Source organism: Sander lucioperca, chromosome 8, assembly GCF_008315115.2.
Source record: "Sander lucioperca isolate FBNREF2018 chromosome 8, SLUC_FBN_1.2, whole genome shotgun sequence".
Taxonomy (NCBI): Eukaryota; Metazoa; Chordata; class Actinopteri; order Perciformes; family Percidae; genus Sander; species Sander lucioperca.
In genome coordinates, this window is record NC_050180.1 from 10,634,416 (window position 1) to 10,656,737 (window position 22,322).

At 40.7% G+C, this 22,322-nt stretch overlaps 1 protein-coding gene across 1 annotated transcript in view; it reads right to left on the reverse strand.

Moving 5' to 3' along the window:
• Positions 1–21,943, reverse strand: part of wnt10a (wingless-type MMTV integration site family, member 10a) — a 28,056-nt gene extending 6,113 nt beyond the window's left edge. The window contains exons 1-3 of the mRNA XM_031281814.2: positions 21,235–21,943; positions 18,810–19,075; positions 11,634–12,007 (exon numbers count right to left, since the gene is read on the reverse strand). Coding sequence (XP_031137674.1) covers positions 11,634–12,007; positions 18,810–19,075; positions 21,235–21,299 — 705 coding nt within the window. The 5' untranslated portion in view covers positions 21,300–21,943. The remainder of the gene's footprint in view (positions 1–11,633; positions 12,008–18,809; positions 19,076–21,234) is intronic.
• Between the last annotated feature and the right edge of the window lie 379 nt (positions 21,944–22,322).

Genomic DNA, 22,322 nt, shown 5'->3' on the forward strand with positions numbered 1-22,322 from the left:
GTATGGGGCTGTAGCAATCATGTATTATAAGAACTGGATACAGCGTTCGAGGCAAAGCCCTGTTCATTCCAATGAGAGTTGCTCAGTGGCGCAGGAAGTCATCATGGCACCAAAACCGCGTTGAAAAATACTTGGATAATCAGCAGACACACTAGAGACTTCCGCTGGCAGAGCTGGCTACTTCCGGGTTAGCACTCCGCTAACTTGAATTGGGATCAACTGATTTAATTGTGCGGCTCTTCTGGATTGTCCAAATTTCATCAGACCGAATGTATTAAATTCTGTTAGTGAAACGAGTCATTTTGCGGGGCTTGTGACGCTTACAAAAATGTATGCACTCATTTACAGATGTGTCTTTCGCCATGTAAGTCTGAGGGAAATAGTCTTTTTGGGCCAGCGGGCATCACGTGATTGGCTAGAAGTTGTAATTCCACTGTTTAGCCACTATGTTCAATTTGCTTCAAAGCCTGGCACACTTCCTAGAGAGCTGGGCTGTAGTAGTAACTCTGCATTTAAAGAGTGTAGCGGTGGTGTCTTTGTTTTAGCCTTTCTAAAAAAACAAGAACATAAGTGGATTGAACAGTGGATTGGCATGGATTAAACAGTTTGCTGCTTTAATGTAAAACGGAATCGTTAGCGAGTCAGTCTATCTAGCTTAATATAATACAATATAGGCTATATAAAATAATATTTCCCACTGTGTGGAACCTGGTCCTAGATGCTATCAGAGTTTAGGCCAGCTTTATCAAGTTCTTTGTTGGATTGAAGTTTGCACTGTGTCAACCATAGCCAACATGAAACTAACATACACTGTTATCCCAAATTTGTTGACTTTACTAGAACTCTGCATGGAAACCCGTTACCCTAAACAGTACAATATAACCTCTAAATACAATTATGTAAGTACTTGTGTACTGTGTAGGGAGAATGTCAACTATTCTACAGGTACAAACCAGAGCCTTAACAGACAGCCTAATATAAAATAGGGAAGCTTGCTATATTACAAGTGGTCTGTCAGTGTGACATGTGGAGTCATCCATCTGACAAATGAGCTGGGGAAACACTTGTTGAGTATTTTGTACAAAAGAATTTCACAAATGAGCACCTGATTTAACTTAATCCAAATGAATTGCTAAATTACATGTTACATTTGTTTTCAAAGTGTGACAAAATAAATAAAGCATTCACCAGGTCAAATGCATGGAATTGTTTTTAATCCAAAAACAAGGAAACAAATTTGAGCAGTGAGCTCTGAGCATCCGCTTGTTGATTTTTGGTGTGGATTTCAGGTCAGAAGATGAGTCAGAAAGAAAAAAAAAAAGTTTTAAATCTTTAATAACTGGGGTTATGACTGATAAAGAGAGAGAGACAACACCAAAAAATGTTGGGTCTGTCTCTTTGTCTGTGTTTACTTTATCTAACTTGACTTACTGCTGAAAAAAAGGGAAAGAAAAGTGATGCAGTGATTTATTGTTGCCTTATTGAAAATCTTGAGAATTAGCCCTGGGCACACTCCGGGCTGGTGGAGGAGGGGCTGGGTGGTGGAGTACAGTAAATGCGTGAGAGGAGGGTAGAGGAAAAGAGAATGACAGGAGGAGGAGATGATCTTTGATACACTAAAGTTGTTTGTGTATGTGAGGATGTGCGTGGGCGATATTACAAATCACCTGTCTGTCAAGCTGACAATCTATTGAGGCTCAGTCAACATGTCATGCTGCCATTGGCCATGGAGGTTAGATTTGAATCAGCAATCGTATCTAACCTGTCATCAGCTGTGATTGTCTTGGCAGCGTGAGTTTGGAAGTATGCAAATGTTGTACATCTCAAACAGTTTGAGTCACTTTATGCAAGCTATAAAAAATGAACACTTTGCATGACGCACTTACTGTCAGCTATATGGTGGTGCATGATAATGTGACCAGAGACTCAGTGGTGACCTAAAGTCTGGGTTTAAAAGGAATAAAATAGTTTAATATGTTAAATAAGGAAAAGAGCTAATGTTTTATAGATTAAACAAGTCCTGTTATGTAAGATAGGCAGAGGATCTGAATGCAGAGTTAAGGAAACTGATTTTTTTTGGAGAATAGTTGTTTCCAGATTTAAAAAAAATGGAAACCTGCTAATATATGCCACTCCATTGCTTAAACACCGACATTGGACATACACTGACAGATGTAATTGCTTCAAAGTCAATGTTGGACCACAGTTAGAAACAAACATCTGGCAAGTTTTAATTGGCTAAGAGAGTAAAACAGAGGCGTCTATAAAACAACCCCAGACAGAGATCAAATACAACATGTTGGCGGCAGATTAGGACTGCAGGCTACATACTACAGTAGGCCGGGGACAAGTACAGCAAACTGGAGTAGGAGAGCACAGCAGACTACTATGCAGTCAAGAGGAGGGGACGAAGGAAACTGAAGATCGAAGATGGGGTCTGGCCTTGGTACCACAATCTGATGCTTTGGCTTTACTGGAGAACAAACAGCAGGCGGAATCAAAAGCCAGAAAACAACAGCAGAGAAAGGAAGGGTGACAGCATGTGACCCAGTTCCCCAGCCAGAAATGAACCACAAACTTTTCAGTTATGTGGAGTAGTAGACAACCAGGACAATTGTACACTCAAACTTTATCCTGTTTCTTTTTGCTTGTTTGTTTTGTACAAATTACCTGGTGAAGTCATCAGTTGGCAGGTTGTTGTTTTAGTCCATCAACACATGTGTGTTGCATGTGTTTAACCCATTCGCTGTAGCATTAGTCAATAATTATAGCGATAATGTTGACTTCTGCAGTCTTACTGAAAACTGTGATCAACTGCAGTACTGGAGTATGCCAAAGGTGAAGTGCTTCCACATACCTGATTTTGTCATCCTGACCGAATATCAAGATTTGGTTGATTCAATACTGACCCGGTAATGAAGGAATTGGGGATGACTTACAGCTTAGCTTTTTTTTGGAGAGGGAAAGTCCTTTAGCATCAATCAATCTCTGCAGGAGGGAGGCAAATGCCAATGAAGAATTGAGCAATTTTCTGTCTGTCTGTGCTTGTAACAACATTAATGAGGAATCCCACACCAGAAATGTTCCCTGTTGTCAAATATGTGATCCCATTTCTATACAGTATATCCTGTCAAACTATGTATATGTACACAAGCTAGGGCTGTGCAATTATTCAAATTTTAATTGTGATGAATTTCGGCTCCTGACGATCACAAAAACAATCTAATAGAGACAAACGATTATTTTGCACATTACATTTTGCAAGTAAACTCTTACTTTGTGTTGTTTTCTAAAGTGCAATTTCAAAAAGTTCAATGGGAAAAGTATTAAGGGAAATTTCACAGTTCAAAGTGTTTTCACTGTTGATTTGTTTAACTGTTTTACTGTTTTTTTAGTTCAATAAAAGCAACATCTTTTCAATATGATTTCGTTATTGACCAAAATAATCATGACTATGTTTTTTTTCCATAATCGAGCAGCCCTAATGCAAGACAGATGAAAAAGTCTGTAAAAGTGTGTTATTACCTCTGCCAAGGAGGTTATGTTTTGTGTCGGAATAATCAGAATCAGAAAAATTCACACTGCATTAAGATTGTGAGATTGGGCATGCCTTGGGGGAGGTCTGCGCTCTCAGAGTGCCCTTCTAGTTTAGTTTAAAATTCTTCTATTTTGGTCTTATGTTAATCCACATTAATAATCAAAACTTTTTTGCAATATAATATATATAATATGGTAAATGTTCACCATGTGGTGAGCAACTTCATTGCCAGTCATAACCAGCTGCACAGTATTGGTAAGTATATGTACTAAGTACATGTATAATTTATGCCTAATTCTCTGTTTTGTTGAGCATATTGAAGTTAATCGTTGGCCAATCCCTGTTATCACCACTAACTGCTTTTGGGAAAATCCTAATCTAATGTCTATGTGTCCCACGATCGACCCTTCTTGCTGATAAACAGCAGACTAGTCTGCATGCTGCCTTGTGTTTGTCAGTTCAAAGACAATCTACTAAAGGACCTTTAAAGCCAAGCAGAAAGCCAAGGCGATATCAAAGCACACAAACAAATCCCACAGCAGCACATTAAGCCCAGACATCACTTTAAACAAATCAAACGCCTCGCTTCAAAAGAACAGTTAAGCGTACACAGACAAATACACACACACACACACATGCCAACACAATGACATGCAATTACTGAGCAAAAGCATTAAGTATACAGTGAGAACTACATTAGAACAAGAGTCTGTGTGTGTGTGTGTGTGTGTGTGTGTGTGTGTGTGTGTGTGTAGTATTTACTCACTGTTAATTGCACACAATGTCCACAGCTCTTTGAGACTCTAATAAAATGTTATTACCAGCATAAGCACTTACACCTGCTGAGCTTTTACTATGAAACATTTTACTCTGTGTATATTTACGTGTGTGTGCGTGTGTGTGTGTGTGTGTGTGTGTGTGTGTGTGTGTGTGTGTGTGTGTGTGTGTGTGTGTGTGTGTGTGTGTGTGTGTGTGTGTGTTGGTGTGTGTGAGTAAAGGAGAGGTGTGTACATATATGCACATTGATGTTTGTGTGCGCATGTGTTGGTGTGTGTACAGTATGTGGTGGGTCAGATCAAATGCTCTGCCGCTGTACTGTCAGGACTCTGGAATGCTCTGCACATCACTGATGATATGGCCTCTGAGGAGCACAGGACTAACCCCGCCCTAATGTTGCTATTTTTGATCAAAAACACACTTGCTTTTCATGTGGGTTTTGAGTCAATGAATTAACATGAATGGGCTCTCCAGAGCCGTTTAATATCGCTCATTTATAAGCCAGTCCATCACACGATAGAGGGACTGGCTATAGAGGGTTCGGCCCACCATATACACACGTTTCTATGGCTGCTCATATAAATGAGCCTTTCAATCACTTGTTTAAGCTGGAAAATTCAAAATACAACTGTGTTGAATGCTTTAGACATGGTCGGAGCAGAAAAAAGGCAAATCCCAGTCTTTCTTAATGACATAAATTTCCCCAATCCTAGGCCTGTTTATACCAATATATACCAATTATATTAAAAAAAAAACCTCTTTTCTCTTCCCATAATATGTTGTTGACTCATCTTAATCCAATCAAATGCAATTTGCGGCTAGCAGAACAAATGGTTGTTCTGTATTGAGGTGTGGGTAGAGGCCAACAGTCACTTGATCCAATCAGATCTGAAGGATTTCATTTAAATCCCTTTTGTAACTATAGCCTGTCCACATGCCCCTCCACTCTCACTTACTGAAACTGTGAAGATCACCAAAAGTCAACAAAATACCAAAGACACAAGTGCCATTATCAACACCCTAGAACATGATTTGGGCAAATGTCTCCAAATGTTCAAAGATAGTTTTGAGTACTGAACAACAGATTGCCTTTATACAAATTTGGAAAGAGGGGTCAAACAAAGTTGAAATGTATAATTTCCTTCCTGAAAAGGGGGATACTATCCCTTCTTACTCCCCTGAAGTCAGGCCCTGATGGTAAATTGTAATTACCAGACAACGCTTGCCAGTAACATGGCAGACTGTTTCACAGCCAGCACTGTCACCACCTGCCTAATGAACAGACAAGATTCAACAGAACCTCTGCATGGCTCTAAGCTCTGCAATATGAACACAGGAAAGCATGCCAAGCGTTTGTTTCGAGGTATGCTCTCTAAACAATTGAGAAGAACGCTCAAAGAAAAAAAAAACTTGGCCAAAAAATTACTGCTCTGGTAAAGTGTGTCCATGACAGAAGCAGCCACTTTAAACCTGCTCTTATTAACAGTTGTGTGTTTTTGGTTCACTGCAACAACACCATGGAGGGCTGAACTGTTTATCTTCACAGTAAAGTTAATGCAGATTTCTGACGTTTTAAAAATTATCAATTCATATTAATCTGAAGAATAATGAAATAATTATATATCAGTTGAATTTGTAAAGCAACTTCACATTAAAGCTACATTGTGTAAGAATTTCTTCCATCTAGCGGTGAAATTGTCTAGACAACCAACTGAATATTACTTCCTAGCCCTTCCTCCTACGGTGTCCGAACCCGAAATTAGCTCTCTCCATCGTTTGCACGCAGCTGTTCTAGCCACTCCAATATTAACTTTGGTCTTGTTGCTTTGCCTGTCGCGTTGTCGTTTTAATTCTCTTTTTCGCTTCCCTGGCGAGTAATCTCCCCCTGGCATTCGTCACGGTGCCAATAGGTGTAAGAGGGCGAAATGCGGAGGTATGTCCCTCTTTGGCTAATGTGTTTTAAAGATGGAGGCGCTACATGGCTTCCGTCATTCGAGCGAGTCGCTCATATGTATTCTGAATGATTCTAAATGGCAGATTCTACGCTTACGAGAATACTTGATTAGTTGGTGGAAGTAATTACACATGAATGAGTACATATTTGTGAAAGAACAAAGGTTTTTTTGCTAAGAATCAACTCAAAAAATTACACAATATAGGTTTAAGTGGAGCCATGCAAATTAGTTAAGCAACAACTTTTACTTTTACATGTTTTAAATTTTGTTTGGAGATTGGATTTGGATTTATCTAGTCTCGCACTGCCAGACCCTCCTCCACAGCGCCGCGAAAGAGGGTCTGGCTAGTCCACACAGCATTCCGGGATGGGAGAAAAACGTGCTCTGGTTTATTGGCATTTCTTTCAACCAATCATAATTGTCTTGGGCAGTCCTATGCGCCGGGCGGAGCCACGGTGTCGCTGCAAAATAGCCTCGGGAAGGAACTTGTTTTGGTGGAACATGTGTACGTTCAAAAGTTGTTTTAGTCGTGCAACTGAAAACTCAGATTGGACAGATAGTCTAGCTAGCTGTCTGGATTTACCCTGCAGAGATCTGAGGAGCAGTTAACCATAGTCCTCATCAATCCACCGGAGTATAAAATTACAACACAAAGAAAGCTGAAGGTAACGGGATATCCGGCCGAAAAGAATGACATGGGGCTGAATTTTCTGTGGCACCGGAGCAATCCCGGAAGTGGAACGTTGTGGATATAGACTAGGATTTATCTAACAATGTAAAGTAAAGGTGTAATATGTATATATTTACTCTAACTAATATGTTCTTGTTTCACAAGTTAACAAGCAGCCTGTAAAGTTTACATATGTGTGGCCTTGGTGATATGCTGACATCATATGTAAATAACCCTCCCCTCCACATCAATTTTTTTGTGCCTCCTTAGTGTACAGTATTCTTTCTGTAATCAGCCCTGCTGGAGAAAAGTTGGAGGAGGCAGAGCAGGAGAGGGGGAAGAGGGGAGGGAAGGAAGGGCGAATCTCTTTCTACTTTCCGCCCCGGTGTTTGAAGTCTAAAATCTTTTGCAGGGTTTTAAACATCTGTTTCCAAACTGCCAGCAGCCACTAATTAGGGCTAAAAACAAGACGGAACGTCGTGAGAACCCTGGGGTGGGCATGAGGCGACATGCACACCCCGCTAAAAAACCACCGCATTCCTCTGCCTAAAGACTACTTCTCTCTACAAGGGGGGAGTTGGACAGGGGGTGGAGGGGAGGAGCAGGGCGGAGGGATGTGAGGTGGTGGTAGTAGCGGGTCGGTGGGAGGAAAGAGATACGGGAAGGGTAGGCATTATTTTGAGGCCCCACCTGTAAGTGTTTTCTGTTTGATTCTGAGGGCTGTGTGTGTGTGTGTGTGTGTGTGTGTGTGTGTGTGTGTGTGTGTGTGTGTGTGTGTGTGTGTGTGTGTGTGTGTGTGTGTGTAGCCACATTAACACTACCAACAACTTGGTGTATGACTTGTCATTTGAAGTCATCAAGGTGCATGGTATTTTACAGTTTAACAGCTCTGCAATGACTCATACTAAGTTTGTTCTCTGTCTCTCCCTTCTATTTTCTGTCCTTCAGTGCCATCTCTCTCTATCAATTTCTTTCTTTCTCATCCATCCTTCTCCATAGCCAGGATTTGCCTCTGTGAATTACAGCACAAGTCAGCCAGGCCCCTCTAAGCATCTCCATGTAAACAATGGTTTGATATAAAGCTTGCACTGTCCCCTGATTTGATATCTCTATTTTCCATGAAACATCCATTGAACTCATGTTTGTATTTCCAAGAGCATAGTAGGGGAATAGGGATCCTATCTTCTCCTCTCCTGTTTAGTTTGGAGATGCTTTCTTTTTTTACTAGATCTGTCAGAGAAGTGGGCAGGCAAAAGACTTGCACTCTGAACCCATACTGAGGTCATTATTGGTCGTCAAGCTTTTGTCTAAATACAAGAGGTGAAGGTCCGGAGCAGTGGGTGTAATTTAGTGCTCGCTGGTCGTACCGGAATCTTTTCCAAAAAGACGAGGTACAATCTCTTTGATGTCGATGACTTTGAGTCAGAGTTTCTCATGTTTGATTGATGCTCTGGCTCGCTTGGCTGGAAATTTGCAGCCTGGCACACAGAAAACTAAATTTATTGTGAGGAATTTGAGAGCCAATATTTAGCCTTTCTAAATAGCATTCTGGAAAGATCAAACTGTAAATTAAAATACGGCAGAGTAGTGCCAGGTATGGTTTGTTTTCTTTGAGCTACCGTTCTTCGAGCTCTTTTCAAAGTTGAATGGGTGTGACTGATTACATATTCTGTTTCTCTTTTCCTCAGAGCACTTCACCTGCCAAATGGTGGAACTGGAAAGCTTTGATAAACTTGTCATAAAGTATTAACATAATTTACTTTATAAACATTTACCTCCCCATATAACAAAGCAGCACCATAATGAACGTCTTCTGTCAGTTTTTGCTTCCAGTGATATCTACAGGTAAAATTGGCTTTTCTTTCCCATCAAATCCATAACCCATCCCACAAATCATGGCAGCCATCAAGCCATTATACTGCCACACAGTCTAAGCCAAAACAGAAGAGACACATCAGCTTGGTTTTAACTCTCTTTCTTAGCAACTTTATAATGATTCTGTCAATTTTTCGAAACATGAACCGTGATGTCTTTCTTTGCCATCGTTTGCCAAACTGTTCTCTGCAATAGTCACGTATCACATGTAATTGAGGTCATGCCTATTGTATATAAAAAAGCAGCATTTAAATATGAGGCTAATAGGCTAATTGGTGTCTGTGTCATCATGCCTTATTAAAAGTTAAAAAATTATGAAAATTACTAACTTAGCTCCGAGGAGTTTATTCCCCGGAGTCCTTATGTTTTCTCGCCTTGCAGATTTGATACGCCCTGCTACGCCCTGCTCCGCCCTGCACTGCTACAACTATTATTTATATTCATAGTTCTATTATCTTTATTGTTACCATGATTGCCACTGTTCATCATACCAACTGCTTTAATTATTATAAATCATATTTCTGTATATCTGTATCAGTGTCTCTGTGGCCCAACCGGCAGCGGCAGATGGCCTCTCACTAAGAGTCAGGGTCTGTCTGAGATTTGTGCCTTTAAAAAGAAAGTTTTTATCTCGCCACTGTCGCACCAATGGCTTGCTGTTGGGGGGAATTGTTGGGTCTTTGTAAAATATAGAGTGGGGTCTACACCTACTATATCTGTTAAGTGCCCTGAGATAACTCCTGTAATGATTTGACGTGACATATATAAATAAAATTGAATTGAATTTAATTACTACTCATGTCATATCAGCCCCCATCTAACGTTTATACACCCAAGTCCACAGCACTGACTGGAATTTATGTCACCAGTTCTACATCTATGACTACCTTCTACCATTACAGCTACTGCAGGGAGGCCAGCTGTTGTTGAGTTCGGCTGACGTCCTGCACATTTGTGTTTTGTCTGCATAATCAAGGAAACCAGAAGTAAACTGATGGAGAGATACAGGCCCAAATTACTCAGGAGGAAACAGGGAACAATGAGTAATTTACGGTGGCTTCTTGTCTCTGTTCCACCACAGTATCGTCAAGGCTTATCACTGTCATTTACATCGCTTCTCTCCCATTTGCCGAAGGCAGAAAACTCTGTAGGAACGTGTTATTGTTCTCTGTGACAGAATGGTTAATTACAACAACATACAATTTAGATTTCAATTAATAGTTGTAAGTATTTATTAGAAGGATAACCTAATAAACTTTATTTGACCCTTTTACGTAGTCAAACACAGCCAACAATAAACAAAAACAACATGATGCTGATTGTGAGAGAGAGAGAGAGAGAGAGAGATGCACAGCAACTACAACAATACCTAACTATAATAATTATAGAAATATGGCTCATAATAACGCTCTTCTTTTGCACATGAAAACTTTAAGAAAATACACTAGCAGCCAGGGTAGCAGCCTCTGACCTTGTCTTTACTCCATTAATAAGATTGTTTTTCAAATCATTCTTCAGGAAAAACAACTTCTGCTGCCCTGTGGTACCACATAAAGTGTTTGAAATGAGACCTCTAGTAGGAGTTGCTGTATGTTTGGACAGAACACAACCGTAGTTGTGATAAGAGGAAATTCCCATTTGGTACACATTTTATCAGAATTGTTGCAATAAATATACAGTGTGCCCATTTTGATTGAAGTTACAGAGATTTACAGAACAGAACAGAACAGATTTACTGTTATTATTTTTGTTAGACTTGAACTGTAGAGTAACTATCCCCTACACACACACACACACACACACACACACACACACACACACACACACACACAGTCTCCGCCAGCAGAAATCAACAGCAATGTAATAAAGACGTTGACCTAGCTAACAAAATCAGATTTATTTTGTGCACTGTAGGCGTTATCATTGGCCCAGTAGCACTCGACCCACCCATTCTCCACCTGTTTTATTGTGTAATATGTTTCCTTGTATAAATCATATTAAAGATAGTGTAATATTAACATTGATAGCAGAGGGAGATAATGTCTCTAACTGCGTTTCGCTTCCTTTACAGGGTAGATACATAGGGTACAGCAAGGTTAGAGTCAACTTCATTTAACCCGGATGGTAATATAATAGTAATAACAGAGTATTTTCCCTCTCATACTTAATTATTATAAATGTAAAGGAGGACTTTAGTGATTTAGGTGCGAGAGACTGATTATTGTTTTAGAAAAGGTTACAATTGAAACAGCAACCTTTAGTCCCAGGTATGAATCAAGCCCAAAAAACACTTCATCCTACATTTATGATAATGCAGCTGGATAGCCTTTTTCAATAGATCCTCTATGCCTGGCAAATGCACACGTTTTTCAATCTGCATGAACACAGTTTGTAATTCAGGCTTTCTGCAAAAAGAATTATACCTCAAGTTGAGAACATAACCCTCTGATGATGACGTCATCAGGGTTATTTTTCAATCTTTGGAAAGCTACCTTAGAGCCACAAAAGACGTTACACAACTGTGTTTACCATCTAAGTAAAACTCTTTGTGCCAAAGAAACTTGATGTGTAAAATTGGTGGACCTTTAATTTGATGGAAAAGCCACAAATGTGCCAAAGTAATTGAATTCAAAGTCAATCAAAGCCATTAGGCTTTCGAATATGTCTGATATGAATGGGTATATTGAATCAAAAGTTTGCTCTCAGACAAAAAGCTGCACGAGGAAAATATTAGAAATACAAATAGTGATACAAACTCGGAGAAACACATGCACTCATACGCACACATCCTCTCACTTCCCATCCCCTCCCCACTCACCTGTCTCCCAACTCTGTTATTATGCAGCCTCATACGGGCATGGATGTCCTTGTAGGTTTCGCGTGCATCCAAGAAGTCCCTCGAGAACTTCTCGCCAAATTCCACATCAGGGCTGCAGCCGCCCCACTCCCAGGAGTCCTGGGGTCCCGGCAAGTCGGCAGGGAAGTGCTCCATGACGCCGTGTACCATACCCTTCCCCCGGTGGATGGCCTCCAGTTGCAAACGGTGCAGTTTGATGCGAAAGGCCTCCTCGTCCCCACGTCGCTTCTCGTCACAGCTGCATGCTTTCAGTTTGCCCATGGAGCAGGCGTTGGCCACTGCGTGCACCACGCCTGCTGCTGCGATGGCATACGCAAAGGCACTCTCTCTGAAACCTGTGAAAGCACAGGGTAGTGGTGTTGTTATATTGCCTCATTTGATGGGTTATAAAAACTGTCACAATCAGAAAACAGAGTTTGGGAAAAGAAAGACTGGGATATTTTGTCTAAAAATATATGTCATAACACATAGTTTCATAGCTTGTAGTCCAAGTCATGTTTACAGTTAAAATGGCAGTCACCAGGATGGAATTCAAACTCTCTAAACTGACACTGCGATGACACATTCATCACATGAAAAAGCTTATGAAAGCTGACATGAGGGTTGTGTCAATATTCAGCGTTGTGACAGGTTTCTTTTAATTCTTTTTTTAGTTGTGTTACATTTTCTATTTTTAACTGAAACAGCATCAGGAATAGCAACAAAACCATTTAATTTAAATAATTTAATTAATTTAATTTTCCGTTGTAAAACTGCTGGATACAACTTATCAAGTCATTTTCCTAGCACTAAAACTCAGTTTAACATCTTCTAACTTCTCTGTTAGTAACATGTGTCAAATTTGTGAGTTTACACACTTTGTTTCAAAAATGCTGTAGTAAAAGCTTCCTCTATTTTACTCATAAGAGTTTATTCACACATTTATACTGTATACACACATTCCAAGACTCATAAAAACCTGCAGAAACATCTGGGACAATAGCAATTAAGTGTTACAAACACTTGCGTACTATGTCTCTGTGGGCCATGTGAACATGAACAGACTCCCACCACTCCCATCAGAGGACTCATACACTGAACAGGGCTGTGTCTCCTTCTTACATACAAGATATGTGGCTGTGCAACTCACTGATGTCTATACTTACTGATGTATGTACTATCTCCAGTGAGTGGCTAGTTCCTGAATGTGTGCTACAGCACTGTACGAAACATGTCCTTTGGCTCTGCATCAGATGGCTGCTCCTTTTATTTGTTTTTGTCATTTTGTATCTTACCATCAAAGTTTAGAACCAAACTGTGTTACTGTACGTGCATGTGTTTAGGTTAGAGAGGCTGATTATGCCACACCGCAGCTTTTTCTTTGTAATCACTTCCAATCGGCTCAGACGGACTACTGCATGTAGAGAAGGTGGTTAAACGGCTGTGTGCACGTAATCTCTCTATACGTGTGACTGCTTTCGCCTTTACAGCTAAACACATCCCTTTCTCCTCGACAGCAAGTCTAACTTGCACGCGGCACATGTAATGAGTACAACTCTACCACAACTGATCTGTAATTCAGCAGACTAACATTGCAACGCTCTTCTCTTACACACACGCACTGGTAATACACACATTCACTGTGTCCATGTTGATGCATTTCTGAGATTAAAAAAAAATCCATGTCCGATTGTGGAATCCGTGAATCTTGAAAGGATGAAGTGTGACAGCAGCTCTTGCACTTGTACCCTCTACAGTGTTTGTTGTTAGATCTCAGCTTACTGCCTGTGAGCATGGTGCCCTCAGGTTCTACTAAAGCAGCCTCACTGGCACTCACTTACTGGTGTAGAAAACAGTGAAGATTATAATGGAAACTTGTAAAGAAAACATGAAAAGAAACCACTTAGGAGTTTATAGCACACTGCTTGAAGGGGGAAATGATTCAGGCTGCTTGTTTGAGTCAAATAAAAGGTTATTAACTTGAACTGCCTCTTTTAGCACTGTTTGATGTTACTTCCTTATTGATATATTTTAATAAACTTCATATAATTTTGTTTTTGTAAGGTATGATGTAAAGTTTGATACATTTTCTAGACTTTTTTGCTTTTGTAAATAAGTTACTTGACACTGGGCATATGAAAAGTCGGAAGCATCGCAATTACAAGTAAACAAGAAATAATCTAGCCTGGCTCCGCCCTCCTACATACTTCCGTTAAATTTTCATTTTCCTTCAGTACTACGTCCAACCCGGTCTCACGGCAGTTCATGTAAATGTCACGTTATTTTTAATCTATTGATACGTGTTCACGGGGACGTTTTTCTCGTTTTGGTGGCTACCACGAAATACACCACCGGGAAAGGACGCCTCATATGCAGGGAGGCGGCCGCGACAATAATGGGATGGTTGTGATTAGGAAGACTATGGGGAAACAAAACGCCACACGCGGGACGCGATCCCCGTTCGCCCGGGTGAAAGTCCTTTGTTGTTTGACCCATCCACCACCCCGACCGGCCTCCCTAGGCAGATTTTCGGCTTTTTATACTACTCCCTACCGTTTTCGTGCTGTGATCACAAAATATGCTTCCCATTGAAATACATTACTTTACATTTTCATGGTGGCCACCACGACAAAAACGAGAAAAACGTCCCCATGAACACGTATCAATAGATTAAATAACGTGACCATTTCACAAACTGCCATGAGACTGCTACGTCTGGGTTTGCGGTATATTCTTGGGTTTTCTCCGGTCAAATCTTTACCGGTCCAATCAGCGAACAGAGGGACAGGCTGAGAACGATGACGTTGCGGTTTGGTAACCTTCGGTGAGTTCCGTAATGGCGGCGAAGAAAGATGCGAGCGAAGAAAGATGCGAGCGAAGAAAGATGCGAGCGAAGAAAGATGCGAGCGAAGCCATTCGGTCCGTTGTGGCAATGCTGCCAAATATCCAGAAGTTAAAGCCAGAGCAAGAACAATCTTTGCTGAGTTTTGTTGGTGGCCATGATGTTGTGGCCCTCCTCCCCACGGGGTTCGGGAAAAGTTTGATTTTCCAGCTCGCTCCGTTAGTGGTGAAAGAGTTGGCTAAGGCTAATGCTAGCGATGCTAAACCGACGTCACAACCAAACGTTAGCGATTGGTTATGGCAGATCCAGAGTGGCTCTGGGCAGATCCAATAGTTTTAAACTTCAACAGAGTACTCGCCTTCAAGGAAGTTAACACTTGTCAATGGAGAGTGGCCAGACTCTCTGTACAAATGAAATGTACGAGAGTCTGGTAGGAACAGGCTAGAAATAATCCACACAGCAAGTGACAATCTGCAGTTCTCTAATACAACTGTCCTTTGCAAGTAATACTGTAGCAACACTATTGTCATTGTATGAAAAAACCCACAGCTTTCTCCTTGCCATTCTGTCAGCGCAGACTGGGTGTCATCACAGGGGCTCTGGCAAAACAATGCAGGGTCAACCATCAAAAAAGTTGAAAGAACTGCTGCAACGCAATATCATGAGATCACACGCAAATCGATCATGTCAGGCTATAAGTAATGCTTTTCTGTCTGGACTACCAGCTTACCAAACCAATCAGCGTCTACTGAGGAGCTACTGGCAGCTACATGCATGGTTTATGTGTGTGATGGCTGCGACTCTTCCTTCAAAATAGTTTCATCAACAACGGCGGAAGTGCTAGACAGATGGTTCATCCAATCACCTGCCAGGTATTTTTTTTGAAAGTGCCTCCCCTTTTCCAAACAGTTTCCAATGACGACTGTTCTGATGGTTTTGTGTAACAAACCATCTAGCGTGTCAGGTTAGCATTAACCTAGCCTTAAACACGGCCCCTGCACTGTTTTAACGCAGAGCCGTTTTCAGTCTGAATCCCTGCCTAACATCTTGGACTTGCAGAAAAGCAGTGAGTCGACCAGGTGCAGGTTGACTTTCATGTAGCAAGGAAGCTGATCCTCATTTCAACAAACTGGCACCATTACCTACAGTATCTTTAGCTGCACACAATTTGCCCTTAACACTGCACTACTTTTTTAAGCCATAATTGCTGTAAAGCTGTAAAGACACAACATGGGCATATTGTTATCATATCATATCATATATATATAGCAAAACGTTTCTTATTACTGTAACATATCCAGCAGATATGGAGCAACATTAGCATTCACGTTTGTTTCCACCTGATGAATGAAAGTCCGATATTCTTTATGCTCCACTATGTTTACTAGCTATAGTTGCTAACTGTGACTGCTGTGGAAAATAGCACACAGTGGGTTTAGCAGAGCCAATATTTGCTGAAAACAACTTACATGCTACATCTAAAAACATGAGAACGGTGAGACTGAACCAAAACAGTAAAGACTCTAAAGACTAAAACATACTGCACAGTCAGGTGATAATTCTCTGTGGATTTACCACTAATCTGTTAATCTCTTTAACATAACACACAAGTAGTCATTTGATCCGTTGTTATTATAAAAAAAAAATATTAATTATAGCAGCTTTAATGTGCAACATCTGATTAAGGGCAATTATGAATTTGGTTTTATACCAGCAAAAATAAAGACAAACACACACACACACACACACACACACACACACACACACACACACACACGCACACACACACATACACACACAAACTCTGAAATTGTTCTGACTTTATAATTTGACTCACTTACTCACAATCTGCCCTCCTCCTCCCCCTTACTCCATCCTAACACCTTGACTCACACAAGGTGGGGGAAGTGAAAGGGATGGCACTTAGGCACATCCTTATACATAGAAAGCCTGTTTTAGCTCTTGCCCTGTTCTGAGCCACGCTCTGCAACGCAGGCCCCCGAAAGACTGGGAACAAATCAATCTAACAAATAATTTACCAGCTGCGACATGCCCGGCTGAACTGATGGCAGCCAAAGTGACAAAATGAATTAAAGATTCAAAGGAAACTGTCACTTTGTGTTACAGAAACCGACTAAACAGGTTTATGCGTTTGCCGCCGAGAGTTGGGAAAGTGCTGAGAGCAAATTCACAAGCACTTGCACTGACAAGGGAAGTAAAAGCATTAGGAGCAGCCCAGCGAGGGAGGACGCAGATACAGTGACAGAGAAACAGAGGGAGAAAGACAGAAAGAGGGAGAGATTCTCCTATTTCTGTCCATCCATGTCTTGCCTGACGTCCTCTTTAGCCTAGTTTTTGATGCAAGCTAAATGGCAACGAACATGGGCCTATAAAAGTTATCAGAATCCATCAGCAGAGAGCTACGTGGCAGAGCCAGAGAGGATCCGAGCAGCATCTGATGTAATAAAATTAGATTAAATTAATCAAAACAAACATTAAGATGCAGGGCCCCTGATACGGAACTCCAAGACTTTGTAGAAGCAGAAGATTTGAGAAAGCTCTGCAAAAATATTTGAACAGGCGAGGTTCTAATTCCCCAAAACTATTTAATTTGTATCTCGTTTTACTAGAATGGTTTCATGTCATTGCGTAAACATTGCTTCATAGGCTTTTAAAACATAGATAAACTTATTAGTATATTAATTATAAAGCAAAACTATCAGTTTGGTATACATACGTCTTGTGTGAGACTAGGTCATTTGTTTTGCCATGGGAAGTTACATTGAAAATGTCTGTTAATCTCCACAATTCCATCTAATCCACGTCTGTAAACACTGTCCTTCTGCAGTAGCTGCACGCAACAATGCAGCACACGCATTTGTTTAGCTTCCGTGGAGCTTCTGTGAACGCATCAACATCTACTGTAACAAATGAATCATCCAATTTAAAAAGGTTGTTTATGTCAGTGGTTTGGAGTTTCTGCACCCCAGGCAAACCAGGGATGCCAGACAGCAACTGCCTTGACTAATAATGGCAAACAGCCTTTCAATGAGTCAGTAAGGAGTGAAAGTAAGGCCAGAGGTGTGTAAGCATATATGCTGGTTAATAGTTTTTTTTCTTCTAAGATTCACAAAGGTGACAGGGTATAAAGTCCTTAGTGAGAGTTACAAAACTAAAGTTTCATGATTATATTGCACGCAGATTAAGGAGAACATAAATTATAGCAACACCCCTCCAGGGATGATCTGACACATTTAATCAGTTTTTCTTTTTTTTATGATGGGGAATTCCATCAACAACTCAGGGACACTGTCTAAAAAGATGCGTTAAAATATCCCAGTTTTCTAATTTGTTTTTGACATTTTGTGCACTTTATATACAGTAAAAACCAAAAAAAAATGTAATGAACAGATAGATGTACAATGCAATATATTAATATGAAAGCAAACTCAACTCAAACTTCCAACCACATTGTGTGTTGGCCATCCATCCAGGTGCTCTGGCTATTAAGAAACTGATGCTTTTTCCAGTCAATAACCTGGAATGAGTCCATCTAAAGGGCTTCCCAACACAAAAGATCCTCTTTCAACCTTTGTGGCTTACTTGCAAAGCTCCAAGCTCTAAAAACCATCAGAGAAAACTGATCTGCATCCGTTTTGGTAATCTTAAGGTGACTAACAGCTTTTGAAGTTACCTGCTCTTTTGTACGGGCTATTGAGGAGATACAGTAAGGGTTAGAAAGTAGATACCATCTGCTGGTCACTAGAGATAACCTAACCTTCTGGACCACTTCATATCTGTGAGATAACATCCAAGAAGTATATCTATGAAGGAAAATTATCCCTAATCTTTTGTCTGTGTTTGGAGAATAATATTACACCAGTGCTTGTTTAGGACGTTTATCTTTGTGGCGACTAATCTTTCTAAGCCTACCCTTTCAAGGTATTCTATCAAAGTGTGTTTGAGGATGAAACCACAGCCTATTTGAAGACTAAACTTTTGAACTTCATGCTTGTACTTCATTGTTTTGTTTTTTTCAGCAGGTAGCCTACCCTTTGGTGACATCTCACCTCTGTAGCATACTCCTCATTGCCCCAAAGGTGTCTTGTAAGCTTTCGCTAATGATTTTTTGCGTTTTGTAACATTTAAAATCTAAATAATTTTGTTTCCCCCAGAGCTGCGACTCAAATGTTTAAGATGATGATGATAAACTGAAGAGATGCAAAATGGTTACAAGAAAAGCAGATGTGAATTCAAATGAAATTGTACAGCAGGCCTACTTCTGTAGTATATTGTATTATCACTATAAAACTGACCTCTTTTAAAGACTATGCTGTCATAGGGTATTTTGTTCCGAGTCTCCAGGCTGGAGCAGTTCCAGCGGTGCCCTCTGAACTGGTGCTGGCACTCATGGATGGCAATCTGGATTCCCTGGATTGCTGAAGCCGTCACGTCTGGGTTCCGCATGCACACCTCCAGCTGGCGCCGCGTCAACCCAGGTAGTGTGAGACACACCGTGTTGGCATTCAGGATTGGGTCAATGTTGGGGAGCTTCAGGCCCAAGATTTCATTGGAGTCTACCCTGCATGGAGCACATAGGTCAGGTTATTAACTCATACATCTTTTGTTGCCCCACAGGAGTGGTAAGGTTTCTGTTTCTGTTCGCTGAGTGTCACACCAATGCTCAGTTCCTACAGTACCAAACAGACGTGATGGTCCCCACTGTTGTTGATTCCTTTAAAACCTCAATAATACACATACTGTGGGTCGATGGTTACAAAACCATCTCCACATGCTGGCGGTTTAAAGGAGGAATGCACTCTCACATCTCTTTATTGTTTTTTTTTGTTTTTCAGATTTGTTCACTTTTTAATCATGCAAAGTTGTCACTAATGTAGCTCAGCGTAAATTCTGTCAGGGAGACTTCTATACGTTGTCTCTATTCTCTTTAACTGATCAGCTGGGCAGTGGGTGTTTCGGTTCTGTATACTAATTAGAATCGGGCACGTATGTTCTATCCAATCACAGCATGACTACCTTGTTTTAAATATCTTCTCTCTCCCGTTTCTGTCAGTTGTATTTTCAGACGAGAGTGCGACCCGCCTCCTCCCCTTCTACCTCCAGGCATTGTCGACGGTGTATCGGTCTTCTCCCGGCTGACGGCCCAGTGTCTAGATTCCATTGGGGGATATGTTTGGTTTTCCTAAACATTAGTTGTATAGATCCCCTTTACAATGGAGTCTAATCTCCAAATAATTGTTTGTACTTGTTTGGTTAATTGTTAGTAATAAATGTTTGCATATCTGCAACGAAGTCTCTCCTGATTGAAATGTAAAAAGAGAGCAAAAACCAGTGACTATGATCTGTGGGTTCATACTGATGTAAATGCATGCGCCAAAATCTGCAACATACTGTACTTGCATTCAGTGTTTATGTATGCCAAATTCAGGTTTTGTCTCCTGATCTTCACTTTGATGCTGCACAAGATAATAGTTGTATAGTGGGGGAAAAGCAACTTACCCCCCTTGTGCTGTAAAGTCACTTCAGGAAATCAGTTAGCGTGTACATTTGACTTTAGGCTACAAGGTGTGTCTTAGTACTCAACTGTGTCTGCTGCGTCTGTTGCAAATCAATCATGTGAACAACAGTTATTCAGCCGAGTGACAGCGGCTCTTTTCTACTTCACAGAGAAACAGTAACAGCAGTAACAAGGAAAACACAGGCTGCGCTGATGATGGCTTGAGAGCTGAAAGGTGCTCAGCTTTTTCTTTTCATTATCATTACAAGTAAAACACAGGTTGACTGTTGCAGCGTTCGTATGACTGGGACACACAAATCAGGAACATGTACAATATGGTTGTGGGCACACACACACACACACACACACACACACACACACACGCACATTCAGATAGATGCACATCTGTCTGCACACATCCTCAAGCCCTCCCCGACATGCACACACAAATACCCAGGTGTAAGGAGGCGTGTGCAGTAAGTAACACACACACACACACACACACACACACACAGACACTCACACAGCTGCGGAAACTTTGCATTTCTTTCCATGGTTTCATCAAACATGTGTAACTTCAGCAAGTTTCTCTTCTGTGAGCCTCTTTAACCAAGAAATAGACTCAAATGTTCACTCGTTCTCTCTCGTTAGACTGTCATTACAATCTAAAACACTGTGATATCAGTTGTTGCAGATTTGCATATAGTGGTGCCCTATTTTCAAGGTGGCATTCCATGTTGAAGTTTGTGTCTCTGTAATTCCAGTTTTTTGTTGCTACCTGTTGTGTTTCCTGCTTTGAGAGTAGACCTGTTTCCACAACTAGCTTTCCAAAGGGCAGCTTTTAAATGATTGGAAACATTGTTTGGGAATGCAGGCAATTGGCAATAGACCATAAACTTGTAAAAAGCACACTAATGTTAAATTCTTTATTTTATGTTTTTATATTTGTACATGTTTGATCTAAGTCAGCCAGAGTGCTGTGGGTAATTTAACTTTTGCTTGCATGAATGAAAGCTGACTTGTTAAAGTAAATAATTGCGTAGCCCATTTAATTCACAATAACCTATAATTTAGGCTATGTCAAAAATAGATCAATAAAAAGGGTTAGGGTTAATTTGATAAATAAATAAAGTTGTTGAACAGTTTTATGAGATAAAAGCCTTTTCAGTGTATGAAGTTGAACGTATTTAGTGTTAATTCGCTCCTTATTAAACTCAACTCACCTTTTATCCAAGAGACAGATAACCACCATTAAGACGCATGTTATTCTGAGGACTGAGTGTTCCATTTTGTGCCTTGTAATTATAAAGAAAAAAGAAGAAAAAAAAAAAGTTTAAAAAAATAAAATAAAGAGACACTAGTTTAAAGTCCAGTATTCCGCCTTAAAAGTTCAAGGAGGACAAAAGTGAAGAGGGGGGTGGGGGGGTCAGGTAAGGTCCGGCTGAACGTTGGCTTGACAGCTCCGACGAGTCCAGATGTGGCAGCCAGCGGCTGGACACTCATTCACAAAGAAAAAAAAGTTTCATCCACCTCTCAACTTACTGAATGGAGGAGGTTGCTAAAGTTTGAGGAAAAAGTCAGTGTTGTCTTTTTCTCACACACATCCGTACACATCCCGGTATCTCCGCCGAGGTATTTGCATTGGTAGGCTCTAACATCCGAGAGAGACGGCTGAACCGACATAAGCGCTCTAAATGAAGTCTGCTTGACTAGTGATGTTTCGGTGCGCTCCGATAGTCCTCTAAACTATACTGCACTTAGCGCTTCGCCAGCCCACTTTTTTTTGCGTCACCCAGGGAGAAGAGGAGCGCCGAGGGAGGTCAAGTGCCTCGTTAAAGCAGGATAGAGATCCTTTTAGATAAGGAAACGAGAAACACTTAGCCTGAGCCCTCTGTGAGGGAGAACATTTATATCCACTGGAGGAGTGATGCTGAGGATGAGGAGGGGAATGACACAGTGTGTTGCAAAAGTGAAGAATACTTTTGTATTGACTTCCAACTCAGTCTTTACACGAACTGCCGTGAGACCGTGTTGAGACTTCAGCGACTTATGGTTTGAAAGAGGAATATGATTATGAGGAGGAGGATAAGACTGATGATGAAGATTATTATGAGTTGTAAGAGGAAGCCCAGAAAAGACTGACTTTTTGTGAATAAAAAAAGATGATTTATGATCATTTATTGTTTTGCCTTTTATCCTTAAATCGAACCATGGTATTCAGCTGCTGTGTGTGTGTTTGCATCTGTGTGCAATAGCAGACTTTTTGTATCCTGCAATGACAAAAAACTAACAATTGGGGGGAATCTTATGA